We start from the raw sequence: 22,133 nt of genomic DNA, 5'->3' as shown, positions 1-22,133 counted from the left end.
CTCGGGGCTCGCGTTCCCAGCCTCGTCGCGGTGCTGCCATATTTTTCCATTCACGCGCTTGCATTATTTCACGCTTCCATTATGCCGCGGCCTCATCGTCTCAGGGTCCTTTTTCTCGTGCGCCCTCGGACTGGGAGAAACGATCGCCGTTGGATTCGTCTTCCGTCTCCGCGTGCTCGACGATTCGTTGAATTTACCTCTGTTTTCACGGAATAACTCAAGGATTTCGATCCGTCTCGAGTGCCTCGCGTAATCGTTTCCTCGAGGGCTCGATTCTCAGTTGTTTTCCGACGTTACAACCTCGCAACACGACTCGCGTAGCTCTCAGCAAAGTTCCTAGTCGGGAGATTGAGAGATCGAGTTCAATCTTCGATCGCGCCCGCGCGCGCCTCGTATATATCGAGTTGCAGTTTCAGACGGCGACGATGGGGCCGAGCGGCGCTCGCTCTTTGGGCACGCCGAGGCGTCAAATTGAATTTAGCGAGGAGTCCTACGTGTGTAGTACTCTCGGCGTTCTCTCACTTTTGTCTTGCCCGGGTCCTTCCGACCCTTCCTCAGCGTGGAATAAAACCGAGAATACAGATCGCTCGGAGAAGGGTGCAAGAATGCCCGATAAAGGGAACAGAGCCGCGGGAGGACGAGGGGGGAGAAAGTGCTGCAGTAGCGAAAAGATTGGAGGAGGGAAAAGGAGCAGCAAAAAATTGCAGTCTCCTGCAGCGTGCGTGTGTATGTGAGTAGATTTTTGTCGAGCTTCGTAGAAACGTGCGTGTGAGCCCCGAGTTTTAAAGAAGATATAGAAACATCTTGTGATTCCTGCCACGGAAAAGCCTTAACTGCAGTGAGAAAGTACGACGGAGAAGTAGAAAAAAGTGTTTCAACGTCGAGCGCAAAGAGAATGAGGAACGAGGAGGACTCCTTTGTTATTTTTCCATTTTCACAGAGCATTTTCCATTCTCCGAGCTCATTTTCCTCTGCCGCAGCAGTCGAAACGCGTTGGGACGATGAAACAAAAAAACGCGGTGAACCCGGGATATAAATTTCTCTAAATATTTACTTCAGAGTGGAAATTTCTACCGCGAGTGCGAAAGCCCGCAGTGTCAATGCCGCGATCTTTCGATGGCCCGAGCTACGTCGGACGACGCGAAGATTCGAGCGTAAATATGCCGCCGCGGAGAGATCCCTCGTCCTCGGTGTACACGTCGCGATACCTCTTCCGAGCTCAGCCGGTCCTCGCTGGCTTCGCTCCAGCCTCCACCCACGCTCGCCGGTCGATATAATCATCCGACATCTACGACGCGCAGGGAACGACTGCTTCTAAGGCTGCATTCGCCAAACCTCCCTCTGCTCTGTTGTTCTAGCGTCGCTCCGAAAGCGAGCACTATACTAGCTTCGCCTGCGTTCGCTCTCTCGAGAACTTTGCCGCATATACACTGCCCGAGAGACACTGCAGAGATAACTCTTCCCTCTTCTTTATCGCTGTCTCATCCTTCTCGCTCTCGTTCCTTCAGCAGATCCGCTAAACGGATCTTTAGTCAAGGTCAGTTTTCTCATTTTTCAATTGCACGTCAACGCCCCGGCTCATACCCGCCGTCTATTTTCTTGCTGTACACTCGACTCATTTTCTCAGGCTTTCGAGGAGCTTTCGAGCTTTTTCGTTCCACTCGAACGTAACGGGGCGCATTCGCGAGGGCAAACATTCCTCTAATTCGACCTCGTTTACGATCGGAAATAAACCGTTTTTGTGCTCGTAATTCGAGCCTGATTGAATCGAGGAATCGAATTCCCGGATAAAAAACTCTCCCGCTCGCCCAAAATATTTATCTCCGGGGAAGTGATATGAGTAAACTAATTGCTCGAATCGGAGGAAATGTGAAAAAAAAAACGATGATAAATGAGATACAAGGAGGAGCTGCGCGCCGAACAGGCTTGTATCTTAATCGTCGCTGCGGTGAAGCGGAGCAGGAAAGCTGGAGAAGCAGCCGAAAGATTGGCACGTTGCCGGGGTAGAATCAATGACCCGGAGCGCGCTAGTGTGCGTTTTCACTCGGAGCAGTCGTGGCGCTCTCGAGACTCTCTTTCTCTCTCCCGCGGTATTTCGGTGCGCGCCGTTTCCTCTGGCTCATCCCGCGCGGCACGGCTGCGTTGCCGACTTCGTTTCGTCGCACACGCTCGTCGCTCGCCTACCTTGTGCGCTCAACGCGGGGGCTCTATTGCGCGGTGAGCGATAAAGAAAACGTTCGCGAGCCCCGCGGTTCCTCGTACGAGGAAAAAGTCTCGCGGGCGCTGAACGAATATCGCACTGATTGCGCGAGAGCTCTTTGAAATCGAAACGTCGCTGCGTGTGCCTCTGGCCCGGTGAAAGAAAAAATGGGTTCCGAGCTCGTTGGACCATCCGAAATTTCACGTTCGAATTATCAGCCTCCGGCGCGATGTCGCGCTTTTGAGATACCGCGTAATGAAAGTCGCACTTGGATGCCGCGCTTTCGACGAGAGCGCTTTGACCCTCTTACAAACTCCTCGCGAATGACCTTGAACCTCCCGACTTCCGTTCCGCCCTCTCTACGCGGATAACCGAATTACCGGGAGTCCTTTGCCCCGCCGCGCACACCGCGCTCGCACACTTTTCATGAATTTCATTACAAGACGCCTTTCGGCACCGACGAAAAATATCCAACCAATTAAAACATTAAGCTCCGCAATCTAATCTCCGACGATCTCGGTCGGCTCGCGGCGCTGTCGCACGCTCCTTTCGGCAGCCACAAGTCGGCGCCCGGGAGCCATCACTTTCGCACAAAACGAGACAAAACCCGTGGCGCAGGCTACACCGCGAGAAGCGAGAGACTCCGAGAGAAAGAAGACACGCCAAAAGAGCGAGCGAAGCGAGATTCCGATGACGATCGGAGTCAGGAATTCACGAAACTTCGGGGGCGGTCCGCCGTCCATGTATTCGAAGAAAGACAGAAGAGTTTGCGCATCGCGGCGAGAGATAGCGAGAGAGAAAGGAAGAGTCGTGCTGCGATGAGTTGTGCCCCCAGATCCTAATGGTCGCGTCCCTCGTCGGCACGCGAGGGCGGCAAAACTTGAAAACCCTCGTCTCGCACCGTTTCTATACCGGGGGTCTCGAAAAAAACGACAAAATTTCGTTCTGTGCGCACGAAACGAATGTTCGGAGCTTCGAAAATCCAGGATAGAACGAAGCAACGAAACATTTTCGAGTCCTGGCCTACGACATCGAAGAGCCCGAGAAAATGATCTCGAGAACCGAAAATAATCGCGCGGCCACATTTATCAGAAGCTGCTCGCCCTCGCGAGTCTACTCCTAAAACGACTGAATGAATTTAAGTACCTGCGAGCTTCGGACGCACCTTGTACATATGCGAAAGGGAAACGAAACGGAGAAGTGAGTCAGACTTATGGAAAAATAATAAATCGAAGAGAAAGAACGCGAGTGGCTTTCTGTCAAGGGGGCTCTCTTCTAACCTGTTATACCTGAACGAACCCGCACGCACCAGGTCCAGCCTACTGCCGCTGCCGATCCTCGCTCTTCTCTCATTTCTCATACTCTTCTTCCGTCCCACTCTCTCGCCTCTCGCTCCGTCCGCCAATTTTTTCTCCCCCCCGATCCACCGGATCTCGATGTTGCACATACGCATATACAAGCGTACGCGCCGCTCGCTGCGTCAGAGATGAAAAGGAATTAATGACATTAACAGACCTCGGGCAGGGAAAGACGAAAAGTCTCGAACTCATACGCGGATGAGAATCGACCTTGGACGAGCGCGCCAGGGCGCACTCGACTGCGCGTTTCTCTTACGGCGATATTTTTTCAGCGTATTCAAAGCGATTTAAGAATCCGCCGGGGCGGGATGATCGGTGGGGCCGAACCGGCCGTTTCGATTCGAACAAATTCCCATTCGATGCACCAAGGAAATTGAGAAAAAAATAATAACACCATGGAGGCCTCTTTGACGCGTTAATTTTTACAAATTTCAACACACACGTGAAACTTTCTTTCGGAAACAGCCACAAACTTCATCAGCCATTGCGCACTTTGCTGTTTCCTATTTTAGAGACAGCGAGACACGAGAGCTCGAGCTGGAATCTGGAAATGATGATCATTCGGCAAGAAAATTTAGTTTTTTTTTTCTCCTGTTGTCGATGAACTTTCGCGACTTTCTTTCGTTTCCTGGCGGGGACAAAAGTCACCGATTGATGGATTGATTTTCGCTTCGCTTGTGCGTCCGACGTCCGGAGAGGGCGGAAATGTAATTGCGTTTTCGTGAGATTTCTGTATTAGCAACAAAAGCTTCACGGGAATCGTAACTGCTTCATTCGATAAAGCATCGTTCCACCGCGGCTGGCAGAGTGACCTACATTTTCGTCAGAGCTCTGCTCTTTGCATGCGTTCGCGCCAGTTTGATGGAATTGAAGTTCAAAGAGAGAATTTCAATGTGCGGCGCTCGCAGGAGAGCTGCGGCGCGGTGAAAATATTGCAACAAACAGAACTCGAGCCAGGAAGCTTCTTGGCGCACACGAATAGAGGCAACTCGAAGCGGAATCGAGTTTGGTTCGAGCTCGAACTTTTTGATTGCTTTCCTAATTTTGATAATTGGTAGCGATCAGTGGAGGCGGTCTCGGGTGCGGTTTTCGCGATGCTTCGAATCCCGCGGTCCGAGCAGGGCGCTTCGACGCTCACCGGAAAACTCTTATTCGCAGTCGACGAATTCATTGAGAAATTTCGAGCGGAAAGGAGGCTTTACGCACCACGTTTTTCTCCAATCAATCATCGATTTTCCCTCACTGCTTCTCGTCCGGCAACGGGGGGAAAAAAACCTACAAAAGTGTCGGGTTTGTAATCAAGTCTGCGCGCCCTCGAAGGCCGCTTGTACGCTGTTTGTCAAGAGCAAACATTTCTATCAATGGAAATACGTTGGGAGATGTGTCTCGCGAAAAAATTCGGAGCAAACAAGGCGGCGGGGAGATGCGCGGCGGCGTGCAAAATCGATACTGAAAATGGGTCGAACATCTTCGTTTTTGTTCCTCCGTCAAAACTCCTGCTCCCCCGCGCGCTCGACGCTCTTTTCATCTCGATATTTCATGGCTGTACACATACATAAATATATCCATCATCGCTCATCCCCCATTACGAGACGACAACGAAAGTATTTACTTGGAAGCAGAATAAAAAAATGTTTTTCTCCGTCACGCGAAGGGAGGATATTCCGGAAATGGCGAAAAAAAAAATAAAAAGTCTGTCTGGCTCGCCCGGTAGGGAAATAAGAGCGGAGAAAGGGCGCCCGCGGAGATAAATTCGTTATCGAGATTCCGTCATGCCGCACGAATTCCGAACGAGGAGATAAAAGATTCTGCGGTGTAGCAAACTTGTCTCTTTCTCTCGCTGCCTCTCCCTTCCGGAATTCTCTTCTTTTATTTACACACTCGCATAACATTCGATATTTATCCCTTTCGGGATATTCCCCGAGAGTGTACAAAGGCATTCGGAAGAATTGTGGACGCGAATCACATCGAATGGAAGGAGCGTTCGGACCCGACGAATCGACAAGAAACAAGATGACGCGAAAAATATGCAAAAATGAAGCTCAAGTTTGGACGGGACTGCGGGGAACCCGGTGAATTTCGAGTCTCTTGTTCCCTCTCGTTCGCGAGTAGCCTCGCGGCCAATTATTTCTCTACAAAAAGGAGTGGATACGAAAGGAGGGAAAGAGTCGTTTGATGAGAGGAAGCCCGGAAAAGTTGATGGCTGAACGAATCGATCGTACAATCCTCGTTCGTCGCTCCGGTCGGAATTGAAGAATTTTTATGATTCTTTCTATCGAAAATGAGTCTCGGATGAAAAGTTTATCGAAGTTATCGAATTTTCAGCAATAATCGGTAGAAAAGCTTGCCGGTCGATCGAGCTTTTCACGAGCATCGAATCTAATCGATTACTCAAATTTCCTGCTGCTCTTCGTCCAGAGAATCCTCGGGCTCACGCGCGAGAGCCATAGACCGGAGGATTAAGAGGAGGCGAAAGAGGATGAGACGTCGAAGAAGAGAAGCTCGCAGCAGCAGGAGGACTCGCCATAGTCGAGGCCATTCCAATGCGAATATATACTCCGACAATCGATAGGGAACGAGAGCTTTGATTTTCTCTCTCTCTCTCTCTCTCTCTCTCTCTCTCTTTCTCCGTCTCGTTCCATCGTATGGAGCATCAGAAGCGCGGCGAGTCAAAGCGTCAGCGAGCGCACACCAGGCAAGGATGCGAGGAATGCGAGATGGGCGCGCCATGCGGGGTGGCGAACCTACGGCTCTCCGCACCCCCCCTTCTTGCCTCTCTTTCTTCGCCTATTCTCTGCTCTCTCACTTTGTTCTTTTTTCTCTCGGTCTTTCTCGCCTCGACGATCTTCCCATTTTCTTCTTCAGCCTGTTCCTCCTCCCGCAGCATTTCTGCTTCTCCGTCTCTCATGCCTCTTCTTCGTACGCGCGCTCTCAAACGCTGCTTCGTCGCCGTTATAACTGCGCGAGCTCAAACTTCTTTTGCCGCATCCGCAGCCAGCACCTATGCAAGCGTCCTCGTAAAGACACGGAGCATGCACGAATATCCTCTGCTCGTTCCTATACAGGGTATCCCCAAAACCGCGTTCACGACGTGTATCGCGAGCAATTAATCGCAGTGACGTTGGATCCGAGTGGGCGGTTTGCTGTGTTCGCTCCGCGCGATCGAAAGGAGAGGCTTCGCCCGTTGCGGCGCGCCCGAGCTGCTCACGGCCCAGCAAATTGACTGTCGCTCTAATTCATTATCGTCTCGTCACCGGGGAGAAAAATAGCTGGTGATTTCTCGCTCCGCAACGTCGCTCTCTTCGGCTCCCGAAATTCACCGCGAGCCCCGGCGACTTTTGCGACACGGGAAATACAGCTCCGTTTGCATCATACGCGCGGCTACGACCCCGCGTTAAACTTTTCTCTCCGCGAGCGTGCACTAGCGTACGCGCGCACTTGTGAGTCCACCCTTCTCGTCCACGCTCCATCTCCATGAGTCGGACGCTCGCTCCGAGCTCTCTCTCTCTCTCGCAGCCTCCCGCAGCAATTTTTCCATTTACGTATGTTTTCCTCGCGCGCACGAATTCGCAGCATCGCAAGCCCTCTGCCAACTATCTTTACATAGAGGCGCGTACAAGCACGCGGACTCTCGGACGTACGCGTACAAAAATGCGCTTTGCAATTTTGTACTTTTCTCTCTGGGAACTAGATCGGGGACGGGGGCGGGGAAAAACGTCGCGAAAAACGGTTATTAATATTCCTTGTCGTCTTTATTATCTTCCTCTGCGACATGAGTTAAAACACCCGGAGGAGTTCGGTACGACACGGAGAGAGAGAGAGAGAGCGATGACGAGCGTTAAAAGTAACGGTACGTCGTACATCGCTCAGCAGCCGGATCGTTTTGCAAACTGCACCGCGCGCGCGAAGAGCGCATCGAAGATTGGTGAACGACTTTTCCTCTCCGCGTCTCGTTCTTTATCTCCTCCGTGCTTTCTCTTCGATGTATCTTTTTAGCTTTGTTGAGCTCTGACGTCAACAAAGCTCGTCTCTCGTTCGCTCCTCGTTGCCTGAGGCAACGGCAAATTGGTTGAACTTTGACCTCGTGAGTAATCGAGATCTCGAGCTCCTTTTTTCTCTTATTTTTCTTTTATTTTTATTTATTTCTCAAATGCTTATTCTGATTCGCTCTCAGCGCTTCGGAAGATCGAGGGAGAGAGAAGCGGCTCTTTATTCCCGAGACAGTCACCGAGCTGCGAACTCGTTGAACAAAGAGAGAAAGAACGAGCGAGATAAATATAAGTGCGCGAGGATCGCAGAAGCCACGGGCTCTCTTCGCTAAGTCGTTCTCAATGGCCAGGAAGTCGCGCGCACCGCGCGACTTCTCAGCCGACGACTATTAGAGCCCTTGAATCGCCTTCATCCAGCATTTCTATAAGAATCTCTCTCTCTCTCTCTCCCTCTCTGTACAACCGGATAAAGGAGAGACGACGATTTTACTTTCGTTCAATGAAACGAAATGTAATGCAATGAAAAGAGATGTCCCATTATGGCAGTGCGAACCCGTCGCAACGTTGGCCGTTTGTGAATATTAATTACGCGCCGCACAGAGCGAAGGAAATATTATTCGACGAGCGGGTTGAGATCATTCAGCAGGGAGCTCGATTCTCGAGCTCTTTTCCCTCAAATCCTTACAAAATCAAAGACGCGCGCGCGCGCGCGATTAAAGGAGTTGGTTTTCATATTCGGAAAGTTCGGCTCCGAGAACAGCTGTTTTTCTTACTTTCGGTGGAGCGCGGCGGCAGAAGTGCGCTCATCCATTCATCAACTCGAGCACTCGCAAAGCATTCCGTACTCCCGTCTTCCTCGCTATTTCCCCTTCTTCCTTGATTTTCTTCCTTTCACGCATTTAAGTCGTAGGACACAAAGCGATTGCAAATGCAAATTTCATCGTCCCAACGCGTATTCTTTCGTTTATTATTCGTCGCGCGCTCACACAGAGAGAGAGAGAGAGAGAGAGAGAGAGAGAGAGAGAGACCGTGAGGTGAGCTGCAAATCGTTAATTCTTCGCGCCATTGATTTCCGTTGAGAAGCGCGAGTACATTCCTCGCGTCTCTTTTTCCTCACCCTCCGCACTCAACTCTCCGCGTTTTCCTCTCATTTTCAACGACTTTTCAAAATTTTCTCCCCTCCCCATGCTCGCTTAGCTTTTTCCATTATATTATCGCTGCTCTCATACGCTTCTTCATCAATCGACAAACTCGAGTGTGATTTCTATCGCATCGGCCTGTCTGCGCGCCCGCTGGTGTGACTCACCTTCTGCAAGTAAAACTTTGCTATAGATAGGTCCGCGCAGACGGGGAGAGAGAGAGAGAGGAATAAAGGAGAGCGATCGACGCGCGTTGTGCACGGAATATTTATATATTTATGCATGTGCCGAAGGTGAGGAAGAAATTGACGAGGAGAGGAAGTCGGTGGGAGGACGGAAGAGATTCGCAGAGAACACTGCATCGTCGTTCTCCCGGTGAATGAAGAGAAGGAACGAGGGAGAGGTGCGCCCGGACGAACCACAACGGGGAACCTTTTTCTCTCTTCTCGCATATCTTTCCTCCCTTTTCTTTCTCTTTTGTTCTCCGCTCTTCTCCCTCGGGATTTCTCTCCTCTTTGCTTGCCTCCCGTTCGCGCGGGGTTTCCGCCTCTCTCGTGCGTCCTCTTTCTCGCTCTATATGCGTCCGTCGTTCCCCATCTGGCGTCAGGTTACCCGCACACATACGTTGAAGCGAGGCGCGCGAGCCACGTTTAGGATTTCCCTTATCCCTCTCGGACATTCGCTCCCTCGTGCTCCTCCTTGTTTCTCCTTTTTTCTCTCCCTTTTTTCACGTATTGCTCTTTTATTTGAAGCCTCGCGGGCTCCCACGTTGACAAGCGCTCCTACACGATTACTCGCGTCCCGATAATCCGCGAACGGTGAACAAGCCCCGGCTCACTTCCCTCCCTGCCGTTAATCGACCGGGAACACTTTTCTCTTCATCTTTTGTACGGACGACACTAACCAAACCAAATTAATCGATAGTCTCTCTCTCTCTCCAGGGAGGGATTATATGAAAATCCGCTCCCCGATCGCGTTGCATCACCGAATAACTTTTTCCCTTTCGATCCGGCGCTGCGTAGCTCGATCGATCTTTCGCGAATTCAAATCGGTAATTGAGCTGTATTGAGATTTATTTTATTTGGACGAATGGAAACTTGAAAACCGACTCGACGAGTGTCTCGCGAACTAATCCGCCGAAAATGGGCGGCGCTTAGTCACGAGTCCGTGCGCAAACTTCGCTCCCCGCTCGCTGAGACGAATTTTGCAATTTTTTTCCCAGCTCCTTATTAGCGAGGAGTCAACGGCCTTAATCTTGAAATATACTCGTACCGGGCCGCTCGCGATTCGTTCATTCGCAAACTCGTATTTAATAATTTACATGTAACGCTGCTCTTCTCGGGCAAGCGCGTTATAAAAATTCGAGATCCAAACGAAAAGGGTAAAAAAGCATGGAAAAAGTAGCTGAAGACGATTTATTATTCGTCTCCGCGCGGATGGAATCTCGCGAGATCGTAAAACCGGTCGTTTCCGTGTGTGTCCGGGTACGAGCGCGTCTGCGTGTGCGTGGGGGCGCGCATTGACGTCTATTTCTATCTCGCTCTTTCTCACTTGCGAAAAATTCGAGGATAAACTTAGCGACGCCAGAGCGATATATTTATTTCGCTCGTGCGTTGCTAAATTCGCGAGATCCCACGTTTCTTATCGACGTCTCCGTTCCTCAACGCACACCCCCCCGCTCTTCATTCTTCTTTCTCCGCTTCTCCTATTCCACTACAAAATTATACTTTTGTACGTGCAGTTCTCTCATCTTTCCTCCGAGGTTTCAGGGAGGCCAGTAAATTGTCGACGCACGCATCTTTCTCATTCCATTGCGGTTGTTATACTTTACCGACGCACGTTTCGCTCCAAGCCAAAGCATTTTGTTTATTTTATTTTTCCCTCCATTTTTGTACGCGAAATTTATTATATTTTTGAATTTAATCAAATTTTAGGCTCGACGACGCACCCTCGTACGTACTTTTCAAAGTTTTTCACTTGATTTTTCTAGCCTCATGCGAGAAACTCCGCAGGGAAAATCTTGCTCATCAATGCCTGCGAAACTGCGCTTTTTGCCAGACAATTTCTTACCGTTCGCAAACTTAAGGTAGTTCGTACACGAAACGATTTTCTTAAGGAAGTCTTGAAATTTAAACAGAGTTTAAATGACTAGTCGACTCGCACGCATATCAAATTTTAAAGGGTTATTTTTTGACGTTTATTGGGACAAACGTCTTTAAATATGAAGAAAAATAAAGAAGGTTTGAGAAAAAATTCAAGACGATTGTCTTACTAGTAATAAAGATTATATTACGTCAAAGATTGAATGAAATTGGTAACGAGCACTCGTAAAATCTCACATTTGCATATTTCGGCATTTCGTTTCTTCTTGGCTTGGCCCATTCCCGTCATAGCCTTGTGTTTTCCCTTTGCGTTCTCTAATGCGGTTTTTTACATTAAAAACTATAGTATTTTTGTCAGGGACGAATGCGAAATTTCGAGTTCGGTCAGTGATGGGTCCCCGATTAATCGATGGCTTGTAATTTCATTCGGCATGAGATAAGTTGAAAAAATGTATTTACAATTTCGAATGAATAACTCTGACATGAATTTAAAGTGGTAATATCTTTAATTAGGGAGTAAAAATCGATCCAATTTAGACACCGATAAAATAGGATCCCCCGAGGATGATGATGTCGTGAAAAAAACAAATGGCAAATGCATTCATTCGAACGTAACTAACTTGACGTTTTTCTCAACTCTGTAACAGGTGCGGAAAGTTTGCGGACGCGCAGTTTTGCAATCGTCGCCACCCTCGTCAAACATGGAGGAATCGTCCTCGGATGTATTTCCTCATCAATCCTCGAGTCAATCTCACAAAGGATTGCCCACGCAGTTGCACGCGCAGCTCGGTAACTTTTTGGCGAGTGTCGTGAGATCTCGCACCTTTTATGGGACACTAGCCGACGCTATATGCGAGGAATATCCTGACAAACGTTGCTGGAATGGCGAACGAGTTGGCGAGTGAGTAACGAAACGAGCTCAATTTATTCACTTTTCATATTCGTTTTTGCATCTCCGTTTAGCTTCATTCAATTATAAAAAAAATGTTTAAATGTTGTTAAATCCATTTTTTTCTCGTTGAAATACCGTGCGTCGGAGCGATGAGAATCGATAAAACGAAACAACGTCACCAAACCGGACCGTTGAACGAAATAATTTCATTCCCATTCATTTTTAGGCCCAATTGAATAAACTAATGAGTTAACGAAGCAATGAAATCTGTGGGTATTTATTTGTACGTTTAAACAAAATATATTTTGGTGAATATAGCCCGGTCTGCTTAACGGGCAAAGGGGAGGGGAGGCTAGCTGTTTCCGGCGTGGGCGGTGAAACCTCGTCGCTCCAAAGGCTTCTAATTAACTTCCATTTCTGGCGGGCTTTCGGTCTCGCGTTCACGCATCCATGGGAATAAACGAGAGTTTTCGATACAGTGCAACCCAGAGGGAGAGAGGGCATCGTCCGGGGACCCTTGCGCCAGCAGTGGGACGCTGCTGGGACTTTGCTCGCAAGCCTCAATTAACGAAAACGTTTGTCCAGAACAACGGAATAATAATTCGACGTAGAAAAGGGAACGATGAATGAAAGGGGCGCGAAGTGAGCAGGAATACAAGGAAACTGAGAAATCCTCTGAAAACTCGTTGTTTTCAAAAACTTTTGAAGAAAAATTCTCATCCCCGAAATGTGATCCTCCGCGATCTTTCATGTCGCAATATTCTTTCGAAATTCGGAGCAATTAGTCGCGACACCGCGATGACCGACTGATCGAGATATCGCTTTCGAATATTTCTCATAAACTCGCACGCGCAGCTTGCCACAAGTGGCAACCGTCGTTTTGAGATGGCGTCTCGCCGAGCAGGCAGCTGCATCGACCAGTGAGGCTCGTTTTCACATTTTTTTACATAACTTCCCCCGTCCGCCCCGCCATTTTCTTTCTCTCAATCTCCCGTGGTTAATCTTCCATAAAAAATGGCTCGAAGCTTTTTCGCTCTCTAATTTTCCCCTCTTCCGTTCCTCCCGGTCCTTTGGGAGCATTTTCACGGCGTTGTTCTTCCGGAATAGCGCGATAGCCATTTTCTGGAAAGGGGCACGTGAAATTCGTCAATAAATTCATACACCTTGGTGCACTTTATTCTTTCTCTCACTTCTGATTTCTCGAGCGAGGGAGAAACGGTCTTTGGCTTGCCGTACGGCCAGGGCTGGCCAGGAGAATTCGTTGAGCAAAGGTATCGGTCTGTGTGTGCACACGTAAGTGCAAAGGAGAATAAGACGAAGGAGAAGAAAAGAAGGACGTCAAGAGGCAAACGGAAAGAGCTGGATCACGAGAGAAAAAGAATGAGAGAAAAGAGAAGGAGAGGGGCAGAGAGGAGGGCGAGAGGAAGAGAAAGAGAAGGAAACTACGTCATAGAGTGTAAAAAAGAAATCAAGGACCCGGGGGTGGAGGGTCCGCGGAGTATTAAAGCAAAGTCTGCTGCCCCAAGCTTCGTTCCCTCTTTCTTCCTCGTCGGCTCTTCCCGTCTGTTTGCCTCTTGGTCGCACGGCAAAAGAGCGCGCATATGTGTGTTGTACGCGACGCGAAACCCGTCCGAGAGAGAGTAAAAGGAATTTTTGCCATGGACCAACGAGAGACTCGACGCGGATATTTCGCTCACGATCCTCCTCGCCGCATCAGTAGAAAAGACGACTCTTTCTCTCTCTCTCTCTCTCTCTCTCTCTCTCTCTCTCTCTCTCTCTCTCTCTCTCTCTCTCTCTCCACCGCCCCATTCTTTTCTCATCTTCAAATAATCGAGCTCGTTCCACTTGCAATTAGACGCTAAATTCGCCATGGGAATCGTCCCTGCCACCGCGTGACGCTCGACCGCTTTCGAGAACTCCGCGCGTCGAGCCAACGCTTCTCGCATTCTTATCCTCGAATATCTCGAGTTAATAAACCCCAATTGGCCAAACACTCACGCTTCTAGGAAGAGCGAAAAGCTACAAATATGCACGGAAACTCTGAGATACGAGGCCTCTCGAACGGGAGAAAATGAAGATCGCTCGCGACAGCATCCCGCGCGAGAACGAAGAAGAAGGAGGAGAATCAAAGATTCTGCGAGAACGTGGGACGCTGCGTGCGTGGGCGTTTGGCGAAAGCGTTTCGCCTGCACAAACCTTTCAGGATAAGGATATACGTGCTCGTATGAACATCGAATAAACCTCAATGTATATATTCAATCCGTAATGGCAGAAACAGTTTGTCAGTTTATCCCTGTCCGTACTTTAAAACGTTTGCGCGAATCCGGGTGAACGAGACCGAAACTATTGAAAATTCGAATATGTCGCAGCGGAAGAAAGTTTATGATCCCCAACGCGCAGAAAGAGAGAGAGAGAGAGAGCAGCACTCGGGCTGGATAACATTTCAATAAATCGGCTTCACGGACCGCGGCGCGCGCGCGCGCGCGGAGAAGGAGAAAATGCATCGTGCACTTTCGAAAACCCGATCTCGAACATTGCCCGGGAAAAGTATGAAGATCCGAACTCGATTTTCCACACGAGCCTCGATTTCCAAGGTCGAAACTCGTGACTCGAAAATTTCGTCGACGGCGTCTACGCGGACGCATTTATTAATGATTCAACCTTGACAGGATAATTTCGATCTCAACTGAAGCGTTGAGGAGAAAAACTAATCTTCGTTCAGCCATGGAGCAGCGTGTCCCCGCGGAACCGTCGGTTCTTTTATAAAGAATTGCAGCCCGCCAGGTAATTTCTCGGGAATACGGAGTCGCGAGGCTGACAATCGCGTGGCGCAGAATTTCATTTTCACCTCCGGCCCTCTCCCTCCTGCGAGAATTTTGTTTCTCTGTTTGTCGGTAATCCGAAGATATCGCAGTAGCAGGCGGAGGAGGCCAATTTAAAAAGCGTGTTTCTCTCGTTCCGAGCGTCGCGAGGGCGCTCGCACAGGCGAACGTATTGGTACGAAAAGGTCGGAAGGAGGCGACGTTTTCGTAGCTTACGACACACGGCGCGAGGAAACGAGACGATGCTCGTGCGGCTCGAGAGGAAGAATAACAAAACGAATAAGTGTGCAAGAGCGAGAGGCCAGCAGGAGGAGGCGAGATCCCAACGAGATGATCGCAAACATAGCTAAGAGGGAAGTAGATGTGAAAAAAGACAAGGGAGAAGAAGAGAGAAAAGTAGACGGGTTGCACGTAGAATGCACAGCCCGACTCGCTGGCGCCCGTTCGTTCTCCTTGCCAGACTCATTGGCGGCTAGGCGTCCCACCGACTGCGCCGCTCGCGGCCCCCACCCTGCTTCTCTCTTTTTCCCCGCCGCCCCAATACTCGTCCTCAACGCGTCTCCCACTCTTTCCTCGCGGCCAATCTGCCCCTTTCCCCCTTAACACGCTCCCTCCTCGCGCGCTCTCTCTCTCTCTCTCTCTCTCTCACTCTCGCCCGTTTTTGAGGACCCTTGCAGCTTCGGTCTCGCGGATAGCAAACGTTATAGCTCCCCCCTCGTGCTCTCGGTGCTGGATGTTTCTACCCAACGTCCCTTGCCGTGTCCTCACTCGCTCTCGTTCCTTCTCTTTTCCTCTCCGCCTCGAGGTATTTTCCATTGCAACCCCCTTCCTCTCTCTCTCTTCTTCCCATCTTCGTTGCTACTTTCGTCTCGGAGCCGAGAGAGAGCACGGAATCACCGACATCGGTCCAGCGGCAGTTACTACTCGGCCTGATTTTTTCCTCGCTCTCGCTCGCCCTACCCCCCGCCGCCTCCTTCCAATTTCTACTGGTTTCGCGAGTGAAAACGTCCCGAGTTCGTTCAGACCAGACGACTAGGCGCGGCCTCGCTCTTCTTTCCCTCACTCTCGCTCCCTCGCCTCGTGCAGGACCACCGAAATAGGCTCAGCTCCGGCGCAGCACATCTATCGTAACAGACGAAAACAAAAATCCCATAAAAGGAACAAGGCAGAAACGATTCTCGAAAAAGCTCCTCGGGCACCGATGCCCCCCGAACTTTTCCAACCTGCAAAAGCAAAAGAACACCGAGACTCATCGAGCCTCGCGATATGCTCCTGCGAAACTGCTGCCAACTGTGACTTCCGGTCTCCTCTCGCACCGAAACCCCTCAAAAATAGCCGACAGAGAGATCGAATTTAGCCTGGGGCTCCTCGCGCTCTGAACGCACTCGGTGACACATCCCTGTGTGGCACACCCTCCTGGAATCAAATTCTGCTATATTGCCGCAAACTCGATTTCCTACTTCCGTCAATTCTCGCCACGTACATCAGACGACTGCGAACCCCTTTTCACCGATCCCTGAAGCCTCCTTCGTGCTCAAAGCTGCTCTGCGATTCACCTCGTTTCAGTGAGTCGCAGGGAATAAAAAACTTTTCGAGTACGAAGAACGACGAGCTATTCAAAAAGAAACGAATCAAACAAATTTTTCAAACTATCTATATTTACGGAGTTCTCTTCAACGCAGCTCAAGTTCGTAAACTTTTTGTTTATCAGTCTACAGCTTGGCGAACCTCGAGGAAAAAATGAACGTTGAAAAAAGCACTTATATATACGACGATGTCTCGAGGTCTGCGATCCGCTCGATTAAGGCCACGTTCCCCAGATAATTGGAGCGCGATGTAAAGCATTTATTCCCTCCCATATGCACCGATATATCAGAAGGCGTCGCACAGTACGACTGTCGCGAAACACAAGCAGGCGAAGATATTGTCCCGGAATAGAGCTTTTTATGCAGTTATAGAGTTTGAGGAGACGAAAATAGACAGACGAGAATAAATGGAAAACGTTGTGGGCTCGGGTGACGAATAAATCGAGACGAATTGCAAGTGCGCTTTCAGGAAAAAATAAGAGACGAAAAGTGAAAACGAAATAACTTTCAGGACACTCGTAAAAATAAAGAAACGGCGCGAGCAGACAAACGCAGAATTCTAGTCCCGATTAAATTGCTCGGGGAAACCGCGAACGAAACTTTTCTGTGTATATATTATTAAGGGGGAGGGACGAGCAGGAGGGAGAGAGAATGTAATTACGAACGGCGCCGTCTCGATCGTCATTGATCGGAATCGCGCGCGCTTCGCTCTGCTCCTCGAAGGGAGAGTCTCCGTTCCCGGCTGTCGTCTCGCCCGATCGCGCCTTCGATCCTCGATCTTTACGATCAGACAGCGATCCGCCAATTCAATGTGCCCTCGACATTTTATCTTCGTCTATATACTCCCACCGAATGAAAACGAACGCATAGACTCAAATGTTCTCAATAGCACTTGCGAAAACGGCGCGCGGCGCGGAGCAGGCCTCGCTCGGTTATTTCGCATCGAGCATAAAGTGGTCGGAAACGTTTGGCGAGATTGCTCAAATTCGTTTACATCGAACCAAACGTTTCGTGCTTTCTTCGGTTATTTTTCTTTCGATTATAGGGCGCAAGTAAAAATCTTGCCTCGAGCGCTCGTTCAATTCGTGCGAATAAAAATTGTGCGGGAAAAGAGAATTTTTGGGAACAATGACGAGTGATATGGGAGCTTGCACTCGAGGGAGCGAGAAGGCTTGAAAATTCTAAGAATCGTCGATTCGGTGGTGGAAAATTGTACCAGAAACCTGGCCGATCGAATCGCTAGGCTCGAATTGCTCGGATTCTTGCTCGTACCGAATCCTCGAGGGAATGAGCAGTATTTTCTCTAATTTTCTCTTTTTCTCATCCCCCGCTCTCCCTCTCGGGTCTCTCGGAGGGACGAAGAATCGACGAAAAGACACGCGAGGAACGTCTGGCACGAGCCTGCTCGCAAGACGAAAAGAGACGGAGGATGTAAAATGCGGCAGGAGAAAAGCACGGGGACGACAACGAGGTAGGCGGAGAAGAACCGCTCTCCGAAGGATCGAATCTCATTTAGATCAGCGCGAGGAGATAAGCGCGAACCGCACCAGGGAGAAGAAAACCTCACCGAAAGGGCGACTCAAATCGCTGCGCGCTGCCTCAAGCTCACGCGACTAAACTCCTCTCCCAGCCGCGGTTACAACTCCGCTAAAGGAAACCGCGCCAACTTCGTGCAAAACCAGAGAAAGAGAGAGCGAACGAGAATGTTGAACTGTGTCGCGCATAATGGAGCGGAATCCTTCGGCCCCTTCGACTTTGAAAAATTTATAATAATACGAACGGTTCCTATTCTCCCGAATTCGTCGGCGAATTAAATTACCCGAGTGCCCAAAACCTCGAGACATTTTTACTAAACCCGAGTCCCGGTATGGCTGAGCTCCTTCTAATATTCGTATTCGACTTTGTTTTTCTCTTCGATGATATATTTCATCATTTTTTCGGTACTAAATTTACGTTACTTTGCCAGCGCTGTTTTTACCGAGTATTCACTTGGCAATAGGCTCTCTTGCCAACATTTTCGTGCTGATTAATTTTCGTATGAAATTTACAAAAAATGCGAACGATCTTGTTTGTTTTTGATAATATTTCAATTGATTTTTTTCTTCGAGCACTGGTAAAAAAAATCGATATTTTCCATGATTTTTAACCAAAATTTATGACCAGGATAACGATTATTTCTAATCGCTTTTTTTTACGCTCCTCTAAAAGTAACTTCGGCACTCTTCTTATATGAAGTTACCACTCGATAGATTCGAGTTCTTCTCGAAATGTCCATTGGTTCATTCGTCCATCTTTTATCTCTGTAATTCTGCAGTGTTTACAACTTTTTAATCTTCATTTTCATTGCCTCCTCGTATAAAAGAAAGTTTATCAAAATATTACCGTGTGGCAAAACTCTGTCATGAACCACGAGCCTCCTCACGATTCGGGGAGCTGGGAAAATGCATGAAATTTCGACAGTAAAAGCATGAATTTCCGATTTAAGTTAAAAAACGTCCGAACGCGTTGAGAATCTTTTTTTTTTCAAATCTCGCATCAACTCTCTATTTTTAATCGGCAATATTTTCGATCGAGGTTGAAAATAATGAATAAAGGGAAGCCAATTTGAGAGGGAATGGCCCTTATTCGTTGAGACGGATAACGCCAAAATTTTCGTGCCAGTTCGCAGTTTGGCACGCAACCCTTCATCCCGGTGCCGGGCATTCCTCGGTTCTATTCCTCTCGCCCCGCTCCGCATCTCGTTTCAACGTCTACTAACTTTTTCTCTCTTTCTCCCTCGCAATGCGCCGCTGTCTGTTCCGAGTGTTGAAAGACAGTTCAGCCGAACGGGGATTGAGCGTCGCTTTTAACCTGCGAAAAGTTCGTTTTTTAGCAGCCTCTTTTTTTCTCCGCTTTTTCCCCACTTTCCCGTCCCTTTTTCTCATGCCACGCCAATTGTATCTTTTCCTCATTTAAATAGATTCACCAACGGGAACAACAAAAGTCGTCGATGATGCAAATCGAATCCGAATTTCGTTTTGCCCGTTCGATTATTTCCGGGGGCTATCAAATCAATTAAATCATAAAAAACGATCTATTTACACGAGCATTCTCCAGTTAAGCTCCTCGCCAGTACGATTCCACATGCTCCTCAGTCCCTCGAGACTCGCTCGGCGGTGTGAGCAATCGAATAACTCTTGAAAATCCACCTGTGTAACGTTTTATCTCTCAATTTCCCAGCCGTGATTTTCCCCTCGCTCTCTCTCTCTCTCTCTGTCTCGTTTTCATTCTGTTTACACACTCACACACGCACACACTCGACCACTAAACGGTGAGGATCAGTTCGGTCTCGAGATTCGGTACACAGAGTTCGTGCAACATTATCACTCCGCGGTTACAAACTGTACGAGAACAAATCCAAGTTGAAAATTACACGGGAAAAAAGGAAATGAGAAATTCGAGATGAACAAACACGCACGTTGCTAGACTTGTGGAGTAGCGAGAAGGGGGGGGGCAATAAAAAATGATAAAACTTTCTGGGGAAATGACGAAACGTCAAAAGCTGCGTCGTAAATTGTAATCTCTATCTTATGTTTTTAGCCGACTTTCTGCTAGTTTTTTTCTTCATTTTTTTCGTCGAATCTCGATGGAATTGTTGGAAATTAATTGTCAAGTTATGCTCCCACGATTACCGACGCTGAGATTGAACGCTTGGACAAAAACCTGTTTCACTGGATCATTCACTTTTTTAGTTGGGTTTGCGGATCTGTAAGGAAAAGACAAAACACTTGGAAGAGGTTATAGGAGGAGAGTGCGGGTGAGAACGGAGGAAGAAAACGTTGCTGTTTTTCTCGAGGGCAGAGGTCGTTGTGGATGGTTGAATTTTTCAAACTCGACAGCAGCTGGAACACCCCCGCGCCCTGGGAAAGAGAGATCGCGAGGTGAAAAACGATTTTCTGTCGTGGCCGTCCTGCAGGAGCGAGCGATCGCGCGCGCCGGTGCTCGCGTATATACAATGGGACTCGGGGAAACAAGGGGAGAGAAAAAAAGCACGCGAAGGTACCACACCTTCTTCGCCAGTCATTGAATGATTAGGCGGAAAGATCGTGATCTCTTTCCATTCGTAAAGAAAATAAAAAACAGAGCGGCAGAGGCGGGGGAAAAGGCCGGAAAAAACTCGCCCCTCGATTTACTCGGTGAGAAGAAATACTCTCTCGGTGCGAGGAATAAAAGCTCGAAATAACTCGCGCTCTGGGCCGCGCACGGGCAAGAAGAAAAAACGAGGATCCGGGGCTCATCCGAGGGCAAAATTTCCAGCTGTAAAGGGAACCAGCAGGCAAAACACTCGAGGGAAGCGCCGCCCGGCTACTCGATTAATAACTCTCCGAGGTCCTGCATAAAAGAAACCTTTCCGAGAGACTCTCACTTTTTTTATTCGCCCTGTGTTTTTTGCTTCCTCCTTCTTCGCTGCTTCCTCCACCCACCCCCCGCTCGACCATTGTTAAGAGCTCTATCCCCCTTCGGCTCAAGTATCAATGGAACCTAATTATTTCATTAGTGCCCCACTTTGAACGGGTATACACACTCGTTCCTACAAGAAAGTCCGATCGAATTGCCCGGTACTCCACGACTTTTCTTTGACAAGCGACTCGCTCGCTCCCTTTGTCGTCTCCTACTTGAAGCGATCCAAGCACCCGTTTTTATCGATATATAAACTGACTGAGACGGACGATACTCCGATAATACAATCAACGAGTCAGGCTAATGACAGTTGCATTATCAATGAGCATCAATCAACGATTAATTCTCGCAAGGAACGTCAATTAACGAGGAATCACAATGACGACTTCAGTTCCTTCGAAACTGAGGGAAAACTACACGCTAATTAAAGTTGTTCGGTCGTTCGATAAAGTACGGTGAAGCTCCACTTTTTTTGGGGTGAATAGAAATTCAAGGTCCCCTGATAACGATGAGCTCCGGGGCCTCTTGCGGGGCGAAATTTTGAATTATTTCATTTACAATTTTGAGTTTTTAACACGGTAGCAGCCTATGGAAAAACTCACAATATTAATTGTGAATAAATTTTACGGTGATGGAGCTTCGGAAAAGTTTGTATCGCGAAGAAAATTTGTCACAGATTTCGTTCATTTAAAAAAAAACATTACCTTACGGGACTTTTGAGAAAGAAAACATGAAAAAGCTTTAGTTTTTGACGCGTCGAAAGCGGATGTCAATCATTACGTTGTGGGCTGCTGGTAACGGCTGATTGAACTTCGGCCAAATCCGGGATTCGCGGGAAATTCCGACATGAACTTTCTTTCGCGCAATAAAAATGTTCTCCAAACTTGGAGAACATTTTTCAAATGTCAGACTCGATCACTAATTGGTCAAGTCGAAGTATAAATTTTTCGATCTTTGTGATATTTTTAAAGCATTTTATTTTACATTCTTGCGATATAAATATTCTCAAATGCAAGTGTTTATTAATTTTATTAATAATTTAGACTTGAAATTAATCAACATAAAGTATTTGCAAGCTTGACTAGTCACAAAACGGCCAAACTACACTTTAAGCCCTTTTGAAGGAGCCTGTAGAAAACATTTTTGAACGATAGTCTGCGAAGTATTGTTCCCACCTGGTACAAGATCGGTAAGAGTATTTTATTTCGAGGGTTCTCTCTCGAGGGCTCTTGCTTTGTAATCTCGAAAGGCTCTTTCCTCTCTCGCTCACTAAACACACTAGGATGAAATATCATTTCGATGATGGTCTCTGTATTTTCTCTCGAGTGGCTGTATTCTACTCTGCTTTTCCGCAAGCCGGTGCACCCAGCAAGTTTAAAATACACACTCGCACACGTACGTAAATACATTTTGAAACAAGTTTTCTCATTGTTGGATCGACGGTTGAAGCGAGAAAGGGAGAGCGAGACGGCCAATGACGAGGCAGCCATCTGCGCGCTGGTGTGTGTCTCGAGCGCAAAGTTGAATGAGAGTTGAGGGACCGACCCGCGGGAGAGTCGAGGAGAGAAATACGAGCGGGAGAGCAACCGAGTCGGAGAACGCGAG

At 48.4% G+C, this 22,133-nt stretch overlaps 1 protein-coding gene across 1 annotated transcript in view; it reads left to right on the top strand.

Annotated features, from left to right (window-relative positions):
- dally (division abnormally delayed protein) overlaps nt 1–22,133 on the top strand; it is a 64,717-nt gene that overhangs the window by 34,123 nt on the left and 8,461 nt on the right. The window contains exon 5 of the mRNA XM_043420626.1: nt 11,436–11,689. Coding sequence (XP_043276561.1) covers nt 11,436–11,689 — 254 coding nt within the window. The remainder of the gene's footprint in view (nt 1–11,435; nt 11,690–22,133) is intronic.

The sequence above is a fragment of the Venturia canescens genome, chromosome 5, assembly GCF_019457755.1.
Source record: "Venturia canescens isolate UGA chromosome 5, ASM1945775v1, whole genome shotgun sequence".
NCBI lineage: Eukaryota > Metazoa > Arthropoda > Insecta > Hymenoptera > Ichneumonidae > Venturia > Venturia canescens.
The sequence above is the reverse complement of the archived record's forward strand: the minus strand, read 5'-3'. Positions and strand labels throughout refer to the sequence as shown.